The 23648-nt window shown below is 55.9% G+C and overlaps 1 protein-coding gene across 1 annotated transcript in view; it reads right to left on the bottom strand.

Moving 5' to 3' along the window:
* EPHA8 (EPH receptor A8) overlaps positions 1–23648 on the bottom strand; it is a 34557-nt gene that overhangs the window by 6460 nt on the left and 4449 nt on the right. Inside the window, exons 2-8 of the mRNA XM_072975153.1 lie at positions 22657–22721; positions 16185–16848; positions 8668–8823; positions 6221–6556; positions 2719–2843; positions 2481–2643; positions 1091–1184 (exon numbers count right to left, since the gene is read on the bottom strand). Of these exons, the coding sequence (XP_072831254.1) occupies positions 1091–1184; positions 2481–2643; positions 2719–2843; positions 6221–6556; positions 8668–8823; positions 16185–16848; positions 22657–22721 (1603 nt within the window). The remainder of the gene's footprint in view (positions 1–1090; positions 1185–2480; positions 2644–2718; positions 2844–6220; positions 6557–8667; positions 8824–16184; positions 16849–22656; positions 22722–23648) is intronic.

Below are 23648 nucleotides of genomic sequence, written 5' to 3' on the forward strand. Positions count from 1 at the left end.
CCTCAGGCTCTCAACCCAGCTGAACTGTGACACCCTTGACATTTACAAACATTGTACAATTTGCAGAGTCTGATCCTCTCGGCCCTCGTAGCATAGTCTATGGCATCACCTGCCCCATTTTACATGAAAGCACCCCTGGTGGAGGGGTTGCGAGATGAGGCTTCCGACGCCAACCCCACCATGTGACCCTGGCAAGCCCCTTCCCTTCCCTGGGCCTCTGTTTCTCCATCTACCGCTGATCCTTCCAATTCTCGCTGAGTAGGATCCTAAGCCCACAATGAGCGCATTACTCTGGAATGGAGTGGGAAGGGGAGAGGGGCTAAGAGCATGATCTTTAATTTTAACAGACCGGGGTTCCTGTCCCAGTTTTGACATGTGTTTAGCCGAAGTGGCCTAACCTCTCTAATGCCCAATTTACTCTCCTGCAAAATGAGGTCAGAGCCTCTAGGTCACTGCAGTGTCATTAGGATTGAATGAGGTAGAGGGGGTCACGCTGAAGGGAGACCCAGCGAGACTGGCTGGTGGGTGGATGTGGCAGAGGGAGGGGGAGCCAAGGATGATGACTGGGGCTGGGGCTCGAGTAACTCCATGAATGGTGCTGCCACATCCTGAGATGGGGGCCAGGGAGGGGCAGATTAGGGGCTGCTGTTTGTCTAAAACACAGCTCCACATGGAGATGGGTGTGGGCAGCTGGACCTCAGGGCAAAGGCCTGTGCTGGTGACACACTTGGGGGACATCAGCATGAGGGGGGAATTCAAAGCCGTGGGCCCCGATAAGGTCACTGAGAAAAGATGGAGCTGGGTGAGTAGGAAAGAGGAGGGTCTGGGACGAGCCTGGGTCCTCCAGCTGTTGGAAGTTTGTGTAGAGAGGCGGGGCTGGAAAGAAGGAGAAGGACAGGCCAGACAGGTGGATGGAAAATGGGGGGTGGGCCGGAGTGTGGAAGGCAAGAGAAAAGTGTTCCAAGAAGCAGGAGAGAAGAGCAGGTATATGTGTAAGTGAGCCCAGCCCTGGGCACAGGGCTCGGTGGGGCTGGGGGCAGGTGGGCGACATCATGCTCCAGGGGAGAGGCTCGGGGCCAGGACCACCAACCTCTTCTTGCAGATGAGCAGGAGCAGAAGCACCACCAGGCCAGTGATGAGTGTCAGGCAGATCCAGACAATGGTCCGGGTGTCGTAGCGGGGCCCTGCGGGGAAACAGGGTGGCAGCCCAGCCTCTCAGCCCTGGCCTCAGGCCTGGAGGTCTGGCAGCCCTCCTGGGGCCGGTGCGCTGCCTCCTCAGCCATGAGCCAGCCCAGAGTGAGGACACAGCCCACTCCCCCCTCTGCCGCTGCCCTCCCTTCTATAAGCTTCCCCTTCAAGACCCTGCGGCCCCATGCTTCTGGCTCCCCAGCCTGGTGCTACCACTCCCTGGCACGGGGTGACCGGGGCAGAGTCACTAGACTTGTCAGAGTCTCAGTTTTCTCACCTGTAACATGAGCCCCAAAATGCCTGTTCTGCCTGTTATTGTAACAGTGACAAAGCTGAACATCCTGAGAACCGTACCTTCTAGTTAGTTACCCCACATCCCTTTCCAGGGAGATCCCAGTGTTAGTGTTAGTTTTCAAATGAAAAAAACGAGGCCCAGAGAACTCAAGGAACTTACTCAAGGACACACAGTAAATGGGATGGATCGGGGCAGGATTCCTATCTGGGCAGTTCCATTGTGGTATCAGATCTAAGAGCACTTGAGACACACAAGTGCCCAGGGGGTGCCAGGTGAGGAAGGGCAGCAACACAGCCTCAGACCCTCCTATTCCAGCACCACGCCCTGGTGGGTGCCGAGTACTGCAGGAGACCCTGACTGGCTGGAGATGGGGGCAGCAACTCCTAAGAGTGAATGTGTCTCAGAATCACCCTAAGGGTTTGATCAAACCAAAATTTCTGGGCCCCCAGCCCCAGGGTTTTTGGTTCAAAAGGTCTTGGGCGGGGCCTGAGAATCCGCATTTCCAACAGCTCCCAGGAGCTGTGGCTGCTGCTGGTCCTGGACTACGTTGTGGGAACCACAGTTCTGGAGGCTGGGGGCAGGATGATACTGGGGAAGGGGTGCAGAATTTGCCCCCAGACTGACCAGGTTCAAGTCTTGCTTTGCTGGGGACCTCGGGCAATCTGCCTTACTGCTCTGACCCTCGTTTTCCTCGCCTGTAAAATGGGGATGTGGATACGGCCCACTCACTGGAGGGTCTCTGGGAGCATTATAAGGTTATTATGCTAGCAGAGGGCATCATGATGCCTGCAGGTCCCAGTGATGTTCAGGGAAAAATAGTGGTTGATGGGCTGTTAGGAGCTCTGTTGCCTCAGGCCGGTAATTTTCCTTCTCTGAGCCTCAGTTTTCTCACCCGTCAAAATGCTGGGTATTAGTTCCCCACTCTGCCCACCAAGGCCCTGGCCCCAGCTCCAGCCCCTGGCCCAGCTCCCTCACCCTCCCTGCTCCTTGCACTCACGGGGTTTCCCGGTCTCCACCTCCATGGCCTGGCTGAAGCGGCCGCAGCCTGCCGAGGTGCGGGCTCGGACCTGGAACACGTAGCGGGTGCCCGGTTTGAGGCCTGAGACGGTGGCCCTGGTGGTGACAGCCTTGAGGGTGGAGTAGCTCTGCATCTCCTTGTCCTGCCCAGGGGAGAGGCGGTCAGCCGAGGGTCCTCTGCCTGGCTCCCGCCCTCCTCCTCCCCTCTCTGCGGGTACCTTCTCGTAGTACTTGACCTCGTACTCCAGGATGATGCCGTTGGGCTGCTCCGGCTCCTGCCACAGCAGCGAGACACTGGTCTGCCCTGCCCGCTCCTGGCGGATCACCACCACCTGGGATGGGGCTAGAGGAGGGAGGTCAGATCAGCGGGGTGAATGGGTGACAATGGGGACTGGCCTGTGTCCGCCCCTTCCCCAGGCCCCGCCTAGGGATCCTGGCTTGAGCCTTCCTCACCTTGCAAACTGTCCTGCCACTGGTCCAGGAGAGCCAGTACCCTCCACTTCTCCTGGCAAATCACTGGCCACCATCCTGGTCAGTCACCTGGGGTCGGCACAGCCTGGTTCCAGTCTGGGATGCTGGGGCTGGCTTGACCCAGATGAAGCCCGACCACCCCAGCCTTCACTGCCTCCTCCTCTCTGGACAAGCTCATCCACTCAAAGCACGTGGACCCTGCCAGCCCCATCAAGCAGCCGCTCTTGTCCACCCTGGGGCCCCCTCACCTGATGTCTCAGTCTCCATGTTGCCCGCCCCCCGCCCAGGGCCTGGTGTTGGGGGGCTCTCAGCAATGCCCGAGGAAGGAGGAAGCAAAGGAGAAGGGAGGGGAAGAATCAAGGGAACCAGCACCCTCACTGCCTGCGTTTGGACAGTATGACTGGGCAGCTCTGGATACTCAACCCGCAGCCCATTCGAGGTCAAGCATTCTCACCGTCACACCAGGTCTCCCTTGCTGACTTACTCACTCCCTCGTCCACCCATTCCCACCCTCCGTCCTGCATTCAGTGCAATCACCCCTGAGGTGAGTCGGCTGGGAAGTGCCAGATATAGACCAGCTGCAGCCAAAACGAGGGAAGTACCCATGAAGCTACAACCCTGTCCTCCCTGTCCTCTCCAGCGCGCAGGCCTCCTCTTCCCCCTTTGCTACACCTCCTGTGTCCCCCACCTGCCCCACTGGCTAGCTCTGGCCTCACAACTGGGTATCCTGTCTCCCTGGCACACCTGGGAGCTCCCAGAGGCAGAGACTGCACACAGTAGGTGCCCAATAAATGTTGCTGGATAAGGTTGACTTGAAAAATTAAGAAGCAACTCCAGAGTTAAGTTGAAGGGTGCGGTACAGGGGAGACCCCACCCACCTGGGAATCAGGTCCGGGGTTACAAGTCGGCTGGGACTGTTACCTGCCCTGGGCAGGTTCCCCATCCAGAAGGTGAAGCCAGTGAGCACCAGCTGCCAGGCTGAGGTGAGGTCAGAGAAGACCGCTGAACGTGAGGAACACACACCAGTGCCAGGAAACATGTGTGCCTCTTAAAAACCAAAGAATTCTCAAGGCAAAAGGTGCTGCATGAGTGGGAGACACAGAGGGAGATTGGGGCTCAGAGGCAGGAGGGAAACAGGCACCAGAGAGGACTCCGGGGAGGAGGCGGGTAGAGAAGGGTAGATGGAGCCTTTGGGACATAATCAGGTCTAGATGAGGGCCCTCGCGATGGCATTACAGCCTTTCTAAGAAGAGACACCAGGAAGTTCTCTCTCTCTGCTTTGTGAGGACACAGCAAGAAGGTAGCTGTCCATGAGCCAGGAAGAGGTTCTCACCAGGAGCCAAATTGGCCAGTACCCTGATCTTGGACTTCGGGCCTCCAGAACTGTGAGCAATAAATGTCTGATGGGTAAGCCCTAGTCTGTGGTATTTTGTTACAGAAGCCTGAGCTAAGACAGGCGGAGTGTGTGTGGGTGTTGGGGGTGGTCCAAGGGTGGAGAGGGTCACGCTGAAGGGAGACCCAGGCTGGCGAGTGGATGTGGCAGAGGGAGGGGGAGCCAAGGATGACGACTGGGGCTGGGGCTGGGGTAACCCCACGAACAGTGCTGCCATGTCCTGAGATGGGGGCCAGGGAGGGGCAGGTTGGGGGCTGCTGTTTGTCTAAAACACACCGGAGTGGAGATGGGTGTGGGCAGCTGGACCTCAGGGCAGAGGCCTGTGCTGGTGTCACACTTGGGGGACATCAGAATAGGGGGTGGGATTCAAAGCCGTGGGCCCTGATAAGGTTACTGAGAAAAGATGGAGCTGGGTGAGTAGGAAAGAGAGGAGGGTTCTGGACCAGCCTGGGGTCCTCCAGCTGTTGGAAGTTTGTGTAGAAAGGAGGGGCTGGAAAGATGTAGAAGGACAGGCCAGACAGGTGGATGGAAAATGGGGGGTGGGCCAGGGTATGGAAGCAAGAGAAAAGTGTCCCAAGCAGGAGAAGAACAGGGCCAGCGGTGCCCACTGAGCTGCATTTCTGGGGACAGGTGGGGAAAGGCACCCGCCTGGAGGTGCCTGAAGAGACCCACAGAGGAGAGGATGCAGATGTGTGAGCAAGATAGCTCTTTCAGGAAGCTTCCACGTGAAGAGAAGTGGTCCAGTGGCTGGAAGGGCTTGTGGGCTCCTGGGAGGCCGTTGTTTGTAACGATGGGGCACGCTGAGCAGTGTGAACGCTGCAGGTTCTCCGCCCCCCACCCCAACCCCGCACCAGCCGGCCACCTGCCTCGGCCGCCCCAGAGACACACGGGCAGGGGCAGGGCCTGGCACTGCACACGTGGGCCTACTCCTCGTGTTGCCAGCACCGAGCAGAGAGCCCGGCATCTCACAGGTGCACCACACATGCTGATGGAATGAGGGTCACTTGCGAGATTGAAGCCCTGGCCGTCAGGGATGGGGTGCCCTGGGTTCAGGGTTGGGAAGCCTCTCTCACTGGGGAGTGAGACAGACCTGGGTTCGAATCCTGACCCTGCCACTTCTATGCGGTGACCCTGGGTGGCTCTGTGCCTCAGTTCCCTCCTCTGTGACATGGTGGGAACAGAGTCTCGGGGCCAGGCCTGTGTGGTGTTGAGAGGAGATGGGGGGTTGGGGTGGGGAAGAGCCACAAGGCACACACCTGGGGGCTTTAATGGGGAAGCTGCTGCTGTGGGCTCTGGGGTCAGGCTGCCACTTGACAGGCAGGACCCACTGGAATTTGGAGAGAAAGGGGCTAAATTCAGCCCAACAACTGACTAGAAACAGAGAGATAAATGGCTGTTGTCCAAACCAGTGAGACCAAATCCATCCCGGGGCAGCAGTGGCAGCTGTTCTGGAAAATGATAATCAGGGTGATTTTATTCTTTAATGACATTTATTGAGCACAGACCACGGGCCAGGTGCCGGGCTAAGCATTTCCATTTCCTTCATTTAAGCCTTGTGACAATAACCGAGCAGGTACGATTATTTTTATTGCATCAGGGAGGAAACAGAGGCAGAGAAAGTTCCAGAACCCAGGCCTAGGATGGCCACGCTAGCCTGCCTCTGTGCTCTTTGGATTCCTCCCACTTACGGGACATGTACCACTCTTCTAAGGGTGAGAAGAGCCCTGAGCTCCGAGTCCTGGTGAGGAGGCAGGGCCTCGAGAGGCAGGCACTTGCCCAAAGGCCACAGCAAATCCATGCTCTGATGCCTGGGAGGGCGAGGGGCCAGGAAGCTGAGGACGCGCGATTCCGCCTACCTGCCTGGTTCGTGGTGATGTTGACCACGGCGGCCCGGCGGGGCTCGGGACTCAGGTCAGACACGCCATTGACGGCTTCTATCCAGAAGGAATAGTTCATGTGGGCCAACAGGTTGGCTACCAGCAGGCTGGCCTGCACCAGGCTGGTCTGCTGGGGCACGAAGCGGGTGCTGCTCCCGCATGTCTCGCAGTGACCCAAGGCCCAGGGGCAGCGGCGGCACACAGCATTGTAGGTGATGTCACTGCGGCCACCGCGGTCCAGTGGAGGGGCCCACTCCAGGGTCACAGATGTCCCATTCACACTGGAGATCAGATTCACCGGTGCCGAGGGTGGCCCTGGGGGACACAGAATGACAGAAGGAATGGAGGATACTTATTTGGGCTGGTCTAGTCTCCTTCCATCAGATCAGGGAAGGGCTGTGGTTCCCCCACAATGTTTGGGGCTCCCTAAGGATAAGGTCACACCCACTGCATCCTCTGGAAGCTCCCCGAGGGCAGAGGCAGTTTCTCTGCCATCAGACCAGGACCACGGTGTCAGGGCTGGGCACAGAAACCACCCCGCTCCCCATGCAGAGACCCCTCGGTTTGTGCTTCACAAAATTTTCATCCAGAGCTGGGGAGGGACTGCCCACAGCAGCCACCCTGGGTGTGGGATGCCCAGTCATCTGCATCCCACACTCCACTCTAACACCCTGGCTGGATTTACTGTAAATGACTCCGAACACTGTGGTGGAGAAAAGCAGAGCCCTGCACGCCAAGCGGCCCCCTCCCCCACGGATGGGAGTCCCAGTCTGGGCAGCACAAGGACACTGGAGAGAGGGGCGGGGCTGTGGGCTGGGAGCTGGGGTAGCATCTTGGGGGTGGGGATTTGAACCAGGAGGGCACGGGGGATGATGGAGACCCCTGAGGCTCAGAATTCCAACTCTCAGAATCCCAAGCAGGGAATCTTAGATCTTAAGAAAACAGAATTGGAGAATCTCAGAATCACAGAGAACCGTAGACTCTGAAGGATATGGAATACTAAAATCCCAGCCTTTTACAGTCTTAACATTCCTAGAACTGGAGGGCACTGGTTGTGAATTTGGAAAGAAACTGGAATCCAGCCAATTGAGGACAAGTGTCCACGACCCAGAGCTGGGCTCAGCCAGCCTGGGGAGCCCACAGCAGTCCCTGTGCCCCTCAGCCATCCTTTCTGCCCCAGCAGGCCCCACCTGGGGCACACTCACAGGTCTGGGCAGAACTGCGGAGGGAAGGAGGGAGGGAAGGGGTGTGTGTGTGTGTGTGTGTGTGTGTGTGTGTGTGTCACGTGGGCCCTCCTCACCTGCCATGTGCAGGGAGTCTGGGGCTGGGTGGTGATGGAGGTTGGGGGAGGGAGAGATGGAGATCAGGTTGGGGTAAATTCGAAGGCAAAATCGGTCAGCCCTGTGTGAGGTAACCCTCACCCCACCCCAAGAGCTCAGGGCTGGTGAACAGGGTGGGCTGAGCTGGCTGCCACTCCTCCCCAGCTGGGATGGGAGTGTGAGAGGCCCCTTCAGGCCAGGGGAGGGAAAGCAATGGAGGAGCCGCGTCAGCAGAACGCCAAGACAGTCACGCAGCCCTGCAGGCCTGGCACCAGAGTCCCCCGGAGTCCCCTCAGGTACAGGGCACACGTGCACACTATCGCACCCTCTCCAGGCATACGCCTCCCTTGTAGGGCCAGGTGCGCACATGCTGAGCTCACAAGGCATGCTCGTACAAGCTCCATGGGGACTTAGGAGTCCACTACAGGTACCCAGATGTACACACACACGTGTGCACACATCCCTCTAAGAACACTTTGCATACATGGGCACAAGCACTCAAACACTCACACGCAGACACATAAACACGATGGAGGCATCTTCTGTAAGAGCAGTGACTGACGGACACACAGTCATGATCGCTGCAGGCCTCCCAGAGCACACAGAGAACCACAAACTCAGCAGCCACACACACTCCCTATACACAATCATGCACACACCCACACACACTAAAGCAGCTCCCAGCATTCAGCAGCAACCACTAGTTTATCAAGGATGATGGTGATGGGGGGCTCCTCCGATACCACCCTGGCTCGCCCACCCCAGTCCCCAGGACGCTGGCATCACCACTGGGTCAGAAGACGACCAAAGCCACGTGGTGCTGGGAAGAGCTGAGTCCAGGTCTCGTCTGCCCTCTGGAGCAAAGAGGAGAGACCAAGGGAAGGAAAGATTTTCCTGGAGAGATGGCAGGTGACCTACGACAAGAGGTTGGGAGCCCAGAGATTGTTGAGGGGTCAGAGTCACCCCTCGCCCCAGACTGGCCCCTGGCCCAAGAGAGCCACCTGTCTCTGCCTCATCCATAGAGACCTGGCTCCCTGGGGCCTGTGGGACCGAGCATGGGGTCCTGGCCCGGTTTCCAAGGTTCCAGGGTCATGGGCTGGTACTCACGGGTGCAGGCTGCAGACGGTGGGTCCAGGGCTGCGCGGTAGTAGCTGAGGTCACAACGGCAGGTCTGGGCAGCAGGGGCTGCAGAGTGGCTGTGCAGAGGGCAGCGGGCGCAGAGCTGGTCCCCGGGAGCTGACTTGTAGAAGCCCAGCTCACAGGCTGTGGAGGAGAAGGTGGCTTCAGGTGAGCCAGACAGGCGACCCTGACGGGCCTCAGGGACCCCCTCGCTCTGACCCAGGGCTTCCTGGAGGGTCCCCCAAGGGACAGGTGCAGACCTTCGGCATCACCTGTTCCTCCCCCGTCACAGATGGAGGGACTGAAGTACAGAGAAGGCCTGTGACTTCCACAGGGATGCACAGCAAGTCTGGGGCAGAGCTGAGATTGGGCCCTGATACCTGAGTCGCAGTCCCAAACTTGGCTGAGGGAGGAGCCGTTCCAAATCCCCCTGGCCTTGCCTCCAACGGCCCCTCCTTGATCACGACACCAGCCTCAGGGGCGAGGGTCAAGACTAAGAATACAAGGGGGCCAAACCCCCAGGAATGTGATTTGGGTGGGACGTGAAAGCCAGACAGGGCAAGGGCGTGGGTGGGAATGTCACTGGAAAAGAGACATGTGTGTTGAGACCAGCGGTTCTCAGACACAGGCAGCAGTGGAACCATCCTTATAAAAATGCAGATCATGGCCCTGTTGCCACCACTGAGTTAGAAGAGTGGAGGCGGGGCCTGGGAATCTGTGTGGTACAAGCTCCTCGAACAATGCTGACGGTCCAGGAATCACAGGCCCTTGACCCTCCCAGACCCCACATCACTGTCCCTGCGGCTGGGACTGACTTGTCTCGCATCTGAGCGTCTCTCCTGCGACACACACCTCTCCCCTGCATGACCACCGCTGCCTCCAAACCTGGCCTCCAGCTCTGCCTCTCCAGCCCCACTGCCGGCGAGGTTGGCATTCATTCAGCCAGTATCTACGAGCACCTGCTCTGTGCCCGGCTCTGATCTGGGCACTGGAGACACAGCCATGAATAAGGTCCCCTGCCCTCAGGAAGCTGGCATTTTTCAAGGGGATGGGGGTAGACACAGTAAACAAGGCTGTGATCATTTCCAGAAGGCAATAAAGCAGAGAATGTGGCAAAGGGTAAAAGGTGGGAGGATCCACCTTCCCCAAAAAGGTATTTGAGCTGCGGCCTAAAGGCTAAGAACGAGTCAGCCATGCAGAGAGTGGAGATGCTGTAGGTTGAAGGATTCTCCAAAATGACATGGCCAGCCTAAATCTGCACAGGCTCCCCATGGCCTCAACAATAAGCCTGGCATTCAAAGCCTCCCCAAGCCTCTTTCACTGCCACCTCTCACTCCCTCTCCTTCAGGCCAAACTAAAGGACTAGACATTCCCCCCACCCAGGAGGTTGTTTCCTGCCTCAGGACCTTTGCATATACTGTGCCTTCTTCCTAGGATAACTTTTCTCCTTCGTCACACTGTCAAGCTCTTTCAAGATTCATTCTAACTGTCTCTTTGATGAAGACTTTCTGGAGTTCTCCACACCTCCACACACACACACACACACACACACACACACACACCTCCACACACACACACACACACACACACACACACACAGGAGCAACCACTCCCCTCCCTGTTTCTGCAGCCTCTGCTCAGTCTCACCACCTGCAACACTATGGCTGTACTTTTTCATCTATGTGCCTGACTCTCTCCTTGTGGGTAGATCCTTGTGAACAGGGCAGGGCCGTCTTATTCATCTCAAAGTTTCTACTGTCTGGCCCAAGGCAGAAGCTGGCAATACTGGTGGGAGTTTTCAAAGTGAGCTAATCCTGCCATTATCCTCTTTGGGCAGAGAGAGACCCCAGGAGATCAAGAGGACCAAATGTCACCCAGCAAGGTGGCTCCCAGCTCCACCGGTGGAACTGAACTGCTCTGCAACATGGACCACCAGGAAACTCACTGGGCTCTCCCTCCACTAAGTCCCATTCTGGAAAACTCAGTGCTTGAGAGGAGCTTCATTTGCAAAAGTATCATGGCATTTATTTTGATAGTATCTCTTTATTACAATAGCTAAAATCAGATTAATTTGTAAAATTCTACAAACTTGAGAGAAAACCTGAAATCAGGAGAAATGATGAGGCCCCTGAGCTGCTTCCCAGACTCAGAGGCCATGGAGCCAGCAGGGGCTGACAGGCTGAGGAGTCCAGGACGATGTGCCTCAGTTTTGAGACATCTTCCCTACCCTCTGGGGAGACCCCACGAGGGCTCAGGCCTGGCTAGGGCCTGGCTGCTCAGAGATGTGGGGGCTCCCAGATGACACACTGTGATCTCACCTCCTCCTCTTGGAAGCCCCTCTGGGAGGCCCCAGTCCTGGGACACAGCCTAAGAGCTTCCTTCTGAGCCCAGGAAGCCAGCAGAGGAAGCAGGCTTTACACTTCATCAGCAAATATTTGCTGAGCCTGTTGAACTGAATGACAGTCTTCCTCATTGTAGTTATCAGATCCACATCGAGTAACATCTCAGGAACCATTTGCTTACTCTGTCCCTCATGTATTCCTTCACCCAAATTTACTGAGCTTCCACTATGCATCGGAGATACAGAAGAACTAGTTCTGCATTCAAGGAGATTTCAGAGCAGCAAGGGGTAGACCAGTACACATGCAGTGACATCTTGGTGAGATCCATGGCATTAAAGAAGCAACAGCACGACAGTTTTCATTTTTTTTTTGGGTCCCTGACCATTCACCAAGTTCATCGAGTCCTTACCAGTTAAGAGCAGAAACCTGGGAACAGGCTGCCTGGGTTCCTTTCCCTGTCCAACCCCTTCCCCTAAGCTGATATTGGGTAAGTTGCTGGGCCTCAGTGCCTTCATCTGTAAAATGGGGATAATAATAGTTTCCACCTCCAAGGGCTGCGGTGAGGATGACATGAGTGAGTACACGTGAATTCATGCCAGCACAATGCCTGGCACTTGTTATTACCAATCTATGTAGTCGGCATGGATACATCTGTTTGGCAGATAGGAAACAGGCTCGGGGAGGTTCCCCTCTGAGCCGGATGCACACCCAAGCGGGGAGCCTCCAGAGCCAGGGCCTTTCCCCCACCAGCCTCTCAACACCCGGCCTCAGCTTAGAGACGGCCCCGCCATTCTGCTGCTCACCGGTGGGCGCTTCTCACACACTCGGCTAATACCCACATGGCTATGAAGTGTCAAGGCTAGATTAATCCGCTCAATGAAAATAAAATAATCTTTAATAAGAATACTAATCACCAGGCCTCGGGGAGCCCAGAGACCTGGAGGCAGAGCCGGGAATGAATGGCCGAGACAGATGGAGTGGCTCTGGGCTGGGGCCCGGCCCTGCCCGTCGACCCAGGGTGCTTCCGGAGTCCGCGGTGCCCGGTGTCGGCCGTGGGCCAGGAGGGGCTCCTGCCCCTGCCGAGGGCACCTTGCCCAGGCCGCCTGTCAGGCTGGCAGCTGCCGGAGGCCCCAGCCACCTCTCTCCTCTCCCCCACAAGGAGCTTGAGATTTGACAAATAAGGTGTCCGCCGGTGGACGACCAAAGGAAATTAATTCTAAATCAGATTTTAAACACAGTCAGGAAGGCAAAAGAGCTCGTTGTTCATGCTGCCCCTCCGAAATGAGAAGCTCTGATATTTATAGAAAGATGATTAGGGCCGCAGAGGGTGGTTTGTATTCCGCATCCAGGTGACAGAAAGGACGGCAAGCAGGACTTGAGACTCGGGCGGCTGCTCCGTCGAGTGATGCTCTGAGAGGTCCCTCCACTCCCTGGAGTTGTTGAGGGGGGGTGCAGCCAGGTGTGGGGGTGGCTCACTAGGTCAGGAACTATGTAGTGTGGGGAGCTTTCTGGTCAGGGGGTTGGGAGATTTGAGATTCAATCAGCTCTCCTAGCTGTGTGCCCTCGGGCCAGTCACTTCCCTTCTCTGGGCCTCCATTTCCCCACTGGTAAGCTGGACTAGCTCCGAATGGCTCTGACAGGCTCCCATGGGTCTCTGAGGCCTGAGCGCAGTCTCAGTGAGGCTTCTAAAAAGCCACATGACCGGCTAGTCACCTCTCCTGAGCTTTGCTGTCTTCTCTGTAAAACCGAGTGATGCCCAGCCATCTCTTCGGGGAGCTGTGAGGGTGAGGCCAGCGAGTTGGGAACCGGTAGGCTGGGAGGGTAGCTGTCGCTGTGGGCCTGGCCACTGCTCCAGGCCTCAAGCTCTGGATCCTTTTCCTGTCATTCAAAGGAAGGTGGAGGGGCACTCGGGCGGGGGAAGCCGGGAACCCCTCGCCCAGCCCTGTTTGCTCAGAGAGAACTGCCCAATGGAGACGGCCAGGGCCCAGCGGGTCTCAGGAGGTCCAGCTCAGGTTGGGCAGGGCCTCAGCTTTGAGAGGACATCTCAAGTAGCCCAAGAAAGGCACCCCCAGTCCGTGCCCAGCTCCCGCTCGGCCCCCATCCTCCCCACTCTCAGGGTACCCACCAAGGAGCGGGTGGGGATGGGGGACACTGGCAGGGCCGCAGGCTTGGGCCTCCCATTAGGGGAGGGCCTGTTTTGCACTTGTGGTGCTTCTTCAAAGGAGGTTAACAGACAATCACAGAAGCCCACTGACAGGGTTGAGAAAAGTCTCACCTCCTGCGACTTAAAACTGGCATCCCGTCCCCAAACCTCACTGCCTGCAGTGCACTATGAATTAATATTTTTTATAAAACCTGTAATTATCTTGCAACTGGCATAATTATGTTATATTGAGATTTAAATGTAAAATTCAAAATATGCTGCAATTCCCTAACCCTGCTTTGGCATGTCCTTATATTTTTTATTAATGTGCCAGCAGTGCCAGGAAATGAGAGTGACCTTGATTGGCTCTGCCTGACCCTGGGGAGGTCCCACTGCTCAGGCCTTGGTGTTTCCACCAACAGTCCTGCCCTTGACATGCTGCGGGTCCTTGGGCAAGACACATTCTCTCTCTGGACTCTACTTCCCATCTCCATCAAAAAAGGAGGCTGGAGCAGGACTCCTCTGAGTGAGGCCAGGACCCCGAAGTCAGGAGGACCAGCCTCCCTCCTACAGACAAGTGTGCACAATGGACAAACAGGTGGTCTGCCTGTGCTGGCTGGCTCAGCCTAGGGCCAGGGCAGCAGACCTTGAGCAGGTATCCACTGGCTGGCCTGCCCGACTGTTACAGCTTATACTGTACTGGTTACCAACCGTCTTAATGTTACCCCAGGGAAGGGGGAAGCAGGGCTTCGTTTGCAGAGGGCTTCGTGGACAGAGGAAGCAGTTCAGGGCTCTAGAGTGAGATGACCTGGGATCAGATCCCTACTCTGCCACTTAAGTTGAGGGGACTCAGTTTTTCACATCTGTAAAATGGGGATATAATACCTAGCTTAGCGGACTATTTCAAGGATGAGAAACTATATGAATCTCCGAAGGCAGTGACTTCTGTGTGCCTCCATCCTCATTGCCTGGGACACAGTAAATGCTTAACAGAATGAGTAATTGACATGATGTGTACAGAATGCTCATTGAAGTGCCAGGCATATGGAAGACATTCAGAAAATTGTCCCTAAGGGACTTTATTATCCCCACCAGAATGAGGGAATGTTGGGAGTCAGTTCTAGCAGGGAATGCGGTCAGGATGGGACAGGAATAGGTGAAAAGTCTACACATGGCTCAGCCAGCGCAAGACAGACCTGACTCAGGGCCCAGCTCCACCTCTCAGCAGCTGTAAGACCTAAGCAGGATACTACTTCTTGACCCTCAGTTTCCCCATCTGTAAAATGGAACTGTAAGACCTGCCTTGTTACAATGAGCCAATGGATGGATATACGAGAAATCCCCCTGCAAGCTGTAAAGGCAACAGAGATGTTTGTTATTATTACCCAGCGGGAAGTTGAGAAGGACTGGATGTCTGTGAAGGAACCAGGAGAGGCTGGAGGCCTGGGGAGCCTGAAAATTTGGCCACAGGGGATAGAACAAATGCAGAAACAAGCAAATATCACAGAAAGTGCTTTGGGGTTTAGGGTCCAGGAGAGGTGAAGACTCGTAGCAGTTGGCAGTGTGAAAAAAGATTTCTTAAGGAAATCAGAGAGCCCTGGAGAAGGGCAGGAATGGCCTGGTGGCTGGACAGAAGATTCTGGTCCTGGAGACATCAGGGCAAGACAGCTCCCAAGATGGACCAGGCTGGACTCTGAAGCTACCTTGCACATCACCTGAAACTGTCAGCCTGTGTCCTGCTCAGTCCTGTGAGCACCAAGGGGCTTTCTTGCTGGCGAGGGCAGGGGGATGGTGCTGAGAGGGCTGAGGTCCCTCTGACTGTGGTCCTGGGGCCCGTGGAGTAGCAGCAGAGGGCTCAGAGGGTGGTCCTAGTGGCTGACACGGCACCGCGCTAGTCTTCACTGAGGCTGTCTGGGCTCAGGCCCTGTCTCTGATCTCTGCCTAGGAACATCTTCCTCCCCCAGGAGAACCAGTGGTCCCAGCAGCAGGCTTCACTGCGCTCTGAGTGGTGGAGCTGCCACATGTCCAGCCCCTGGGGAGACCAAGTAAGGGCAGAAGGCAACCAGGCCAAGACCAGTAACAGCTGGGGCACCAGCTGTCTGTGCACATCAGCTCTCCCAATGCTCCCGGACTGTCAGGATGCCTGGCTGCACGGCCCCCACATGGGGTCTGCTGACCACACACACACACGCACCCGGCCTGGGCTCTGGCCCCTGCTGGTCTCTGATGCAGGAACCTCAGCCGTACATCCATGGGAATAGGTGCTATTTCGTGACCCAAGAGCTCTTGGTTGTCCTCTCCCACAGGTCCCAAGATAAGTTCCCACTGAACACAGGCGGGCCGCTTCAGGGGCCCCAGTGACATATCCAGCCCAGACAGTCCTCACTGGGTGCCCCTGCCCGCACACCATCACGTTGGCCCTGTATTACACTTGTTCATTCTGAGCCCAGGTTCCAATCCACCCCTCCCACCTGATAGGTTAGGCTCAGTGGTTCTGAGCCTGGACCCTGCAGCCCAACTTCTGGGTTCAAATCATAGCTCTGCAGCTTCCTAAATGTGTGACCTCGGGCAAGTTGCTTTGCCTCTCTGTGCTTTAGTCTCCTCATCTATAAAACCAAGATAATAGTAGTTTCTATTTCACTTGAGGATTAAATGAATTAATGAGTGAAAAGTGCTTAGAATAATGCCAGACATAAGTTAAGTCACACACAGTATTGTTCCCTAACACAGGTCCGTACCCAGTAGTACCCACAATCACACCAGTGCCCGGAGAGGTACCTCTCCACGATGCCCATGGAGGGTCCACCTGGCTGTGGTATGTCTCCCTCCTCCCAGTACACACATATATACACACACAGGTGGCCTGGGGACACAGGAACACGGGAGGTTTACCTATCTTCCCAGGTGCTGTGTGCACCACCCAGTCGCCTGCTAACTGTGCCAACCATGCCCCCTGCACCCCAGCAGCCTTGCCCAGACCAAGCCCAGCCGTCGGCCCAGCCGCCTGGAGGCGCGCTCACCCACGCAGGCATCCCGCCGCTCCTCGTAGCCGGCGCTGCACACGCACTTGCCAATGGGCACCAGCCACTCGCCCTCGGCGCTGCAGTACATCTTGGGCGTGTCCCGCTCCTCAGAGTGCCGCACGCACTGGCCCCGCACCTCCACCAGCGAGGACGAGTCAGCCCCTGTCACTGCCTCCGAGAAGGCGGCCAGGTTGCGCACCATGGTGGGGCACTTCTTGTAGTAGATGCGGAGAGACAGGATGGCGAGGCAGGCGCCAATGTCCTGGAAGGCCAGGTAGAAGCCGCGCTTGCTGAGGGGGCCCACTCCGCGCACCTCCGTGTTGAGCTTGAGGCGCCGCACGCCCAGGTCGGCGCCCGTGAAGCTCTCATCGGCTGCAATGGTGTCGATTTTGAGGAATTGGCTCTCCTGTGTGCTGGCACCCAGGTCGCGGTCCGACTCCAGGTAGTAGAGGTTGAAGGTCTCCTTGCAGGTGCCCAGCACGCCAGGCATGCTGTTGCAGTCCCGCAGGGTGAACTTGATCTCTGCGTAGACGCGCCGGGCGCCATCGCGGGGCACCCAGCTGGTGCGCAGCCAGTTGTTCTGGTTGGGGCTCATGACGTTGCACACCTGGTATGTGTGGATGGGCCTGAAGGACTCGTCCACCTCGTTGATGGAGTCCCACTGTGGGCAGAGAGAGCACAGCCAGTTGAAACGAGCGGCAGCACCTGGCCCTCTCTCGCCACCTGCTGCACACACTGCGTGGGGGGCATCCTGGGGAAGAGGGAGGGACATTCTCCAGCCTCAAGGAGCAGACTGTCTTGTGGACTGTTGCCGCCAGATGCCAAGCACCCTACGGACATAATCTCACAGGTGTCACATCCTTTGGGGGAAGTGTTATTTGCCACCCTTTCACGGATAAGGAAAAGAGGAGCTCAGACACAGAGCCTGGTGTCTGAGGTCACATAGCGAGTAAGTGCTGGGGTCAGGACCTGAAATGATGCCAAAGCTACAAAGCTCTGACCTTGTTTCTACGCAGTTACTCCCAGGGTGGGGGGACTTGCTTGGGGAAATCAGTGAGCCCACTGGTCCAGTTTTCCTATCAGCTGCCAGAGGATCTTTCTAATGCATGAACCTGACCTTGCCCTTGCCCACCTCAAATCCTTCAGCAGCGCTCCCTGCACCAGTGCTTGTTGAATGACTGTCTGATGGATGGACTCCCTCTGCCTTGCTGTGCTTGACGTTCCCTCTGCCCTCAGCCTAAGGCTGGGGGCTCACAGGCTGGCCTGGGTCTCATGCAAGGGAGTACCAGGATGCGGGAAAGTTGAGTGTGACTGTTTCAGTGGCAGGTGCTGGCCAGGCATCACTAATTCAGAAATAAACCAGCGACCATCACTGACACTATCAACAGAATGAAAAGGCAATCCACGGAATGGAAGAAAATATATGCAAATCATATATTTGATCAAGGTTTAATAGCCAGAATATGTAAAGAATGCTTACAAGTCACCAACAAAGAACCAAACAGACCTATTTAAAAATGGACAAAGGACTTGAATAGACATTTCTCTAAAGAAGACATACAGGTGGCTAAATAGCACATAGAAAGATGATCAACATCACTGAGCATTAGGGAAATTCAAGTCAAAACCACAGTGAAATATAACTCCACACCCACTAGGTATTATCAAAACAATAGAAAACGACAAGTGTTGGAGAGGATGTGAAAAAACTGGAACCCTGTGCATTGCTGGTGGGAATGGAAAATGGGGCAGCCACTCTGGAAAACAGTCGGGCAGATCCTCAAGAAATTACGCGTAGAATTACCATAAATTCCACGTTTGGAATACACCTAAACACCCCCAAAGAAATAAAAGCAGAGACACATATTTGCACATCCATGTCCACAGCAGCCGAAAGGTGGAAACACAAATGTCCGTCTATGGACGAATGGATAAACACAACGTGTATGTCCATACAATGGGCTATTACTCAGTCTTAAAAATGAATGGAATTCTGACACATGCTACAGCATGGAGGAACCTTGAGGACATTATGCGAAGTGAAATAAACCAGACACAAATGGACAAAATCCCATCCGCTTCCGCTTACATGGTGTACTTAAGTCAGATTCATACAGACAGAAAGTTGAGTGGTACCTGCCAGGGGCTGGGGAGAGAGGGGAGTGGGAGTTATAGTTTAGTGGGTTCAGAAGTTTCAGTCTGTGAAAAATTGTGCTGAACACTGGAATTTGACACAACACTGTAAAATGACTATAAATCAATAAAAAATGTTAAAAAAAAAAAAAGAAGTTTCAGTCTGGGAAGATGAAAAGAGTTCTGGAGATGGCCGGTGGTGATGGTCACACAACAATGTGAATGTACTTAATGCCACGGAACTGTAGGCTTAAAAAACACAGTGTTGAGAAATGATCTAGGAGTCGAGAGGCCTGGGTGCTGGGCCTGGCTCAGGCACTAACTGGCTGTGTGAACTTGGGCAAGCTGCTGCTCCTCTCTGGGCCCCAGCCTCCTCAGCTGCAGAATGCTGGCTGGCCAGAAGCAGACGTTGCTGGGCTGAATTCAGTGGCTCCCTGAGGGTTCTGATGAGGGGGTGGGGGCCGAGGGTGGTTGGAGGGGGCAGGCTCAGGGTCCCTGTCCTGGCTCCACTGGAGATGCAGTGCCTTGATCTTCTCTCCTGGACCTCTATGTGTATCGTCCTTGAACAACGGATCCTATTGCTTAAGCAGGGGGGTGGGGTGAGGGGAAGCCGGGGTGGGGTCGAGGGCTGAGGGAGGTAGAGCCCACTCCTCTTGGTGCTCTGAGAATCTGTGGGTTCCGAGCTGTTCCACAAGCACTGGAGTGGGGACCAGGGGCATCTCAAGTCTTTCCTGTCTGACAAAAGACCCTCAGTCTGCCCTCGTCTTGGCCAGTTATAAGGTCTCAGCCCTCAGTGGCCCTATCTGTAAGAGGGGGCTCAGAAAGGCCCCACTTCAGCGAGGCTTGAGAGGATAAATGGAGGAGAAGCCTACGAAACGCTCAGCTTGGACCGGGCACAGACGGCACTTGACGAACGGGACTGATATGATGCTGAACTGGCAGCCTCTTTCCAGCCCACCTATGCCTGCCTCTGGGGACCACCAGGGAAGCAGATTAGGGTGTGCCAGCCTCACCTGAAACAGTGCATGCCCCTCCTGCACCACCAACCCTAAGAAGGCCCCCCACACTGTGCTCCACTTGCAGGCAGGGCTCTGGGCAGCACTGCGTCACATCTGGGGTTAAAGTCATTGTCACAATTAATGGAGCACCAAAGAGCCAGCCAGCTGCTCCCCGTCTGTTTCCTGCCAGGGACCTGGATAAATTAATCAGCTCTATCTGAGTCCGCTCTAGCCGCCCCACCAGTGCCAATGGCCTGGCTTAGCCCAGGGGCTGCTGCAGACACCCAGAGTGGCCCAAATTCCTGGAGGGTGGTACCAGGGTGGAATCAGCCCTGTTCTCTACCTGGGCACCCCCATCCCATACTGGGTGCCACTCCCACCCAGCTGCCTCTCTAGGCCCCTGGCACACTCCTTCCCCAACCACCACTATCACTCTGGAACTCTGCCCCTTCCTGAAACAGAATGCAGCAAACCAGCTGTGCATCCCTGGGTGTATCACATTCCCTCTCTGAGCTCTGGGCTTCTCATATGTACAATGGGGTGCCCCTTTCATTTATTGCAGGGGGTGGTAAGGATCAAATGCAGCAATAAAAAGGAATGTGCCTTCTCAGCTAAGGTGACGTCATGAGTGACTGTTAATTCACCAGATGTGGTGGCGCATGACCCAGTGTGGGGAGGGAGGGGTCCAAACGGAGCGTAGCCTGGTTAAAAGCATGAGTTCTGGGGCCAGACTTCCCCGACCTCAGCAGAGATGCTTGAGCTTTGAGAGCGTCCAGTTTCTCACTGGTCCAATGTCCTTTTCCTGCACCATCTCACAGGTGACCACTGCCTGGTGCAGGCTCTGTGACCATCCCCATGTTCTGAACAAGGAGGTGGAGGCGAGGTAAAGGGACTGGCCTGAGTCACACTGATTAGAAGCGGGAGAGCACTGGCTCCTCCAGCCCCAGCACTGCTGGTTTTAGGCTGTGCTGTCGGCCTAACAACCTGATAACTCTGTGATGCTGGAGACAGTCCTGGATGACCCTCATGCCCAGGCTGCTTCACAGACTCCAGAATCAGAGGGGTGGACGGAACCTCGAGGACCATCTCCAAAAGCTCTCCACCCAGCTGGGCACTTGTTAGACAAAAAATTCCCAGGCCCCTTCCCACTAGATGTGGAATATGCATGTTTCACTTGCTAGCCCAGCACAGGTTCAAGATCCAGAGTTTGGAAACCAGAGATCTCATCCAGCCTTCTTTCCTCTCGGCACAAGCTTGGTCTCCAGGTCCCGTAAAGATGGGAAGGTGGTCCCTGGCTCAGTAGACAATGCAGGATTGCCTCCCACCCCTTCCCAAGGTGGACACAGGCCAAGGTGGGCACAAGGAGCTCAATGTGGGCTTCGAGCCCAGAGAGATATGAGACTGCATCCATCCCCTGGGACCTGTCTGACGGTGCAATCATTCCTCACGGCTCTGAGCCTTAGCTTCCTCAGCTGTGAGACGGGGTGGCTGCACCCACTTGCAGGACTGGTGGTAGGGATTAAATGAGATGATGTCAGTGAATGGTTGAGCTATGTGAATATAAGTGATTATCTGTTCTAACTCCCAAACGAAAGGAGATCACTCTGAGCCAGGCTTTACAGCGCCCAGCAAACAAAAGAACCTTAGATTACCAGCGTGGTCGTCCAAAACACAAGTCCAGTCATATTCCTCACCTGCTTAAAACCCTGACAACTCCATTATCCTAAAAACCAAGTCCTAAGCTCTGAATGGGACAGAGGGACAGAGACGTCCAGACCCAAACTCGGGGGCTAGGGCCGTTCCTTCCTAGCTGCTGGGTCTCAGGGGAAATGCGGACCCCCCCACCAACAGCCAGGCAGTCACCTCCTCATGGGTCAGCCCCCAGCTCCCGGCAGAGCCGCTCCCTGTGCCAAAGCCCTTCCACCCAAGCTCACCCCGGGAGACAGCCATGTGGGATACACACAGAAGAGCGCTTCACGGGGAGTGACTGAGGCCCAGGGATGTAAGAGGACACCGCCAGGACCCAGCCTTTGTCCTCAGGCAGGGCTGACCTGCTCAGGCTGAGAAGGGTGTCCCTCCTGGCTGTCAGGCCCCCAGGCCGTCCCTCCAGGTCCCTGAAGCCTGGTGGATGGGGGCCAATGACAGCAGACTCAGCTTACTGCTACCTGGGGATGAGACCTCAAAGAGAGGAGTGGGGCTCATCCTGACCCCAGTCACAGGCCACAAACAGCCTGGATGAAAATCTCACCCCAAAGTAAAGAAATACTCCTTTCACAAATACCCACTCTGGGGGTCACTCTCATCATCGTCATTATTACCAGTGTTACCCCTCTGTCTCCAGAGCCACGGGAGCCAAAGTGTTCATGAAAGGAGGTGTGTGTGCAGGACGTGCTCGTGTCTACGGCGGGGATGTGTGTGTGTGTGCTCCTGAGCATGTTTGTAGGAGGAAGTTTATGTGAGATACAACCATCATACAGATTAATAACAACGGTAATGATAGTAATACACATAATGAGGGCTCACCATGTGCCAGGCATGGGGCCAAGGCCACGTGTCATCTCCCTCACCCTCTCAACCAACACCACGAGGTCATCACATGCTCATTCCTTTCTACAGACAGGGAAACTGACTCAGGGAAGTGAAGTGGTGGCCCAGGGCCACCCACTATGTGGATGGTGGCGCCACACCCCGTCAAGCTCTTGGGCTCGATTTGGCTTTACTGATCTCTGGCATTTGGATAAGAGAATCGGAGGTACTGGGTTACCATGCCCACTCCCCAGGAGGGAAGGACGGAGTGCTGCCTGAGTACATGACCTACAGGGACCTGATGGGCTGAGCCCAGGATCACCATGGAGGCCACATGGGCCTGGGAGGCTGGGGCTGGCAGAACCACCCCGGGGGTCCTGATAGAAGAGGCGAACAATTGGAGGCTTCAGGTGAGGGCAGGGAGGTCATGAAGGGAGGACTAATCCTGCAGAAGTGGAAGGCCAGGCTGCCCTGTTCCTCGATACTGACACCTCCCTGGCCACTGTGGGACCGGCTGTGGCACAAGGTGAACCTGCAGGCCCAGGACACAGACATAAGGATCCCACACCCAGGCGTCAGACCTGAAGAATCAGGAGCCCGGCACCAGGACTGGTTCTGGAATCCAAAAGGTCTGCGTGCACTAAACTGTTAGGAAATCAGCAGCTCTGTCCTTGACTGCTGTGTGTCCCCGGGTAAGCTCCTTCACCTCTCTTGGCCTCTGCTTCCTTTTGATCTGTCTGATGATAAGACTCTGAGTCACAGCCTCTCTCTGCTCACAGAGGGACAATGTTGGCCCCACTGCCATCACTTACCCCATGAGCTGGGTACGTGAGCCAGCCCCAGTCCCCGTGGATGGTCGAGGTGTCCAGCAAATTCACTGTAGAACAGGAGACAAGAGCGCATCAGACCTCTGGGAACCCCCTTCCCCAGTCCCACAGGACCAGCCCGGCACAGCCACTCTGGCTGCTCCTGGCCCCGAACATGCCAGCTCCAGTCTCTGGGTGCTTTGTCACTTCCCTGTCCTTCAAGGCTTAGTTCAAGTGCTCTCTCTTCCCTGAAGCCTTCCTCCACCATCACAGCCAAAACACAGTCTTCTAACCTCCCAGAATGCAAGCTGCCCCTAGTGCCAGGCTGCCCCGGCTGGTGGTGAGGTGGTGTGGCTAAAAGATGGGCTCAGCCGTCTGGGAAGCGTGGGCCAGAATCCCAGCTCTGCCAGTTTGGAGCTGGGTGTCCCACAGCATGCTTCCTCCCCTCCCCTCAGCTTCCTCCCCTGTAAAATGGGGTGATAGTGATGTCTGCCTTACAGGTGGTTGTGAAGATGACCTAGCCCCAGCTTTACAATCATCAGTGTCCCCCGAAGGGTGCCTTGCACCCCACAGGTCCTCTGTGCACATGTGACATTGAGGGATTTGCAGGAGTCAGAGCTGCCTGCTAGTGAGCACTGACTGTGGGCTGGGCTTTGGAGGGGAAGCTTGGGACCCAGCTCATCTGCGGCCAGCACAACAATGCTGAAAGGTGTACACTTTTATCTCCATTTTACAGATGAAAACACTGAGCCTCAGGGAAGCTCAGCAACATGCCTGGAGCCCCACAGGTGCAGCCGCAGGGCTGGTGCCCAGAGCATCACAGATAAGACCACCAGCCCTGGTGGCTTGAGTCCAAGGAGCAGAATCTCTGGGTGTCACCATGGTGGGAAAGGAGCACTGGCCCAAAGGCAAGTTTATTTTAAGCCAGACCCTCCAAGGAGACCCTGCAAAGTGTCCACAACATGGCAGAGAAAAGAGCCTGCCTTTGGAATCAGACA

The sequence above is a fragment of the Vicugna pacos genome, chromosome 13, assembly GCF_048564905.1.
Source record: "Vicugna pacos chromosome 13, VicPac4, whole genome shotgun sequence".
Taxonomy (NCBI): Eukaryota; Metazoa; Chordata; class Mammalia; order Artiodactyla; family Camelidae; genus Vicugna; species Vicugna pacos.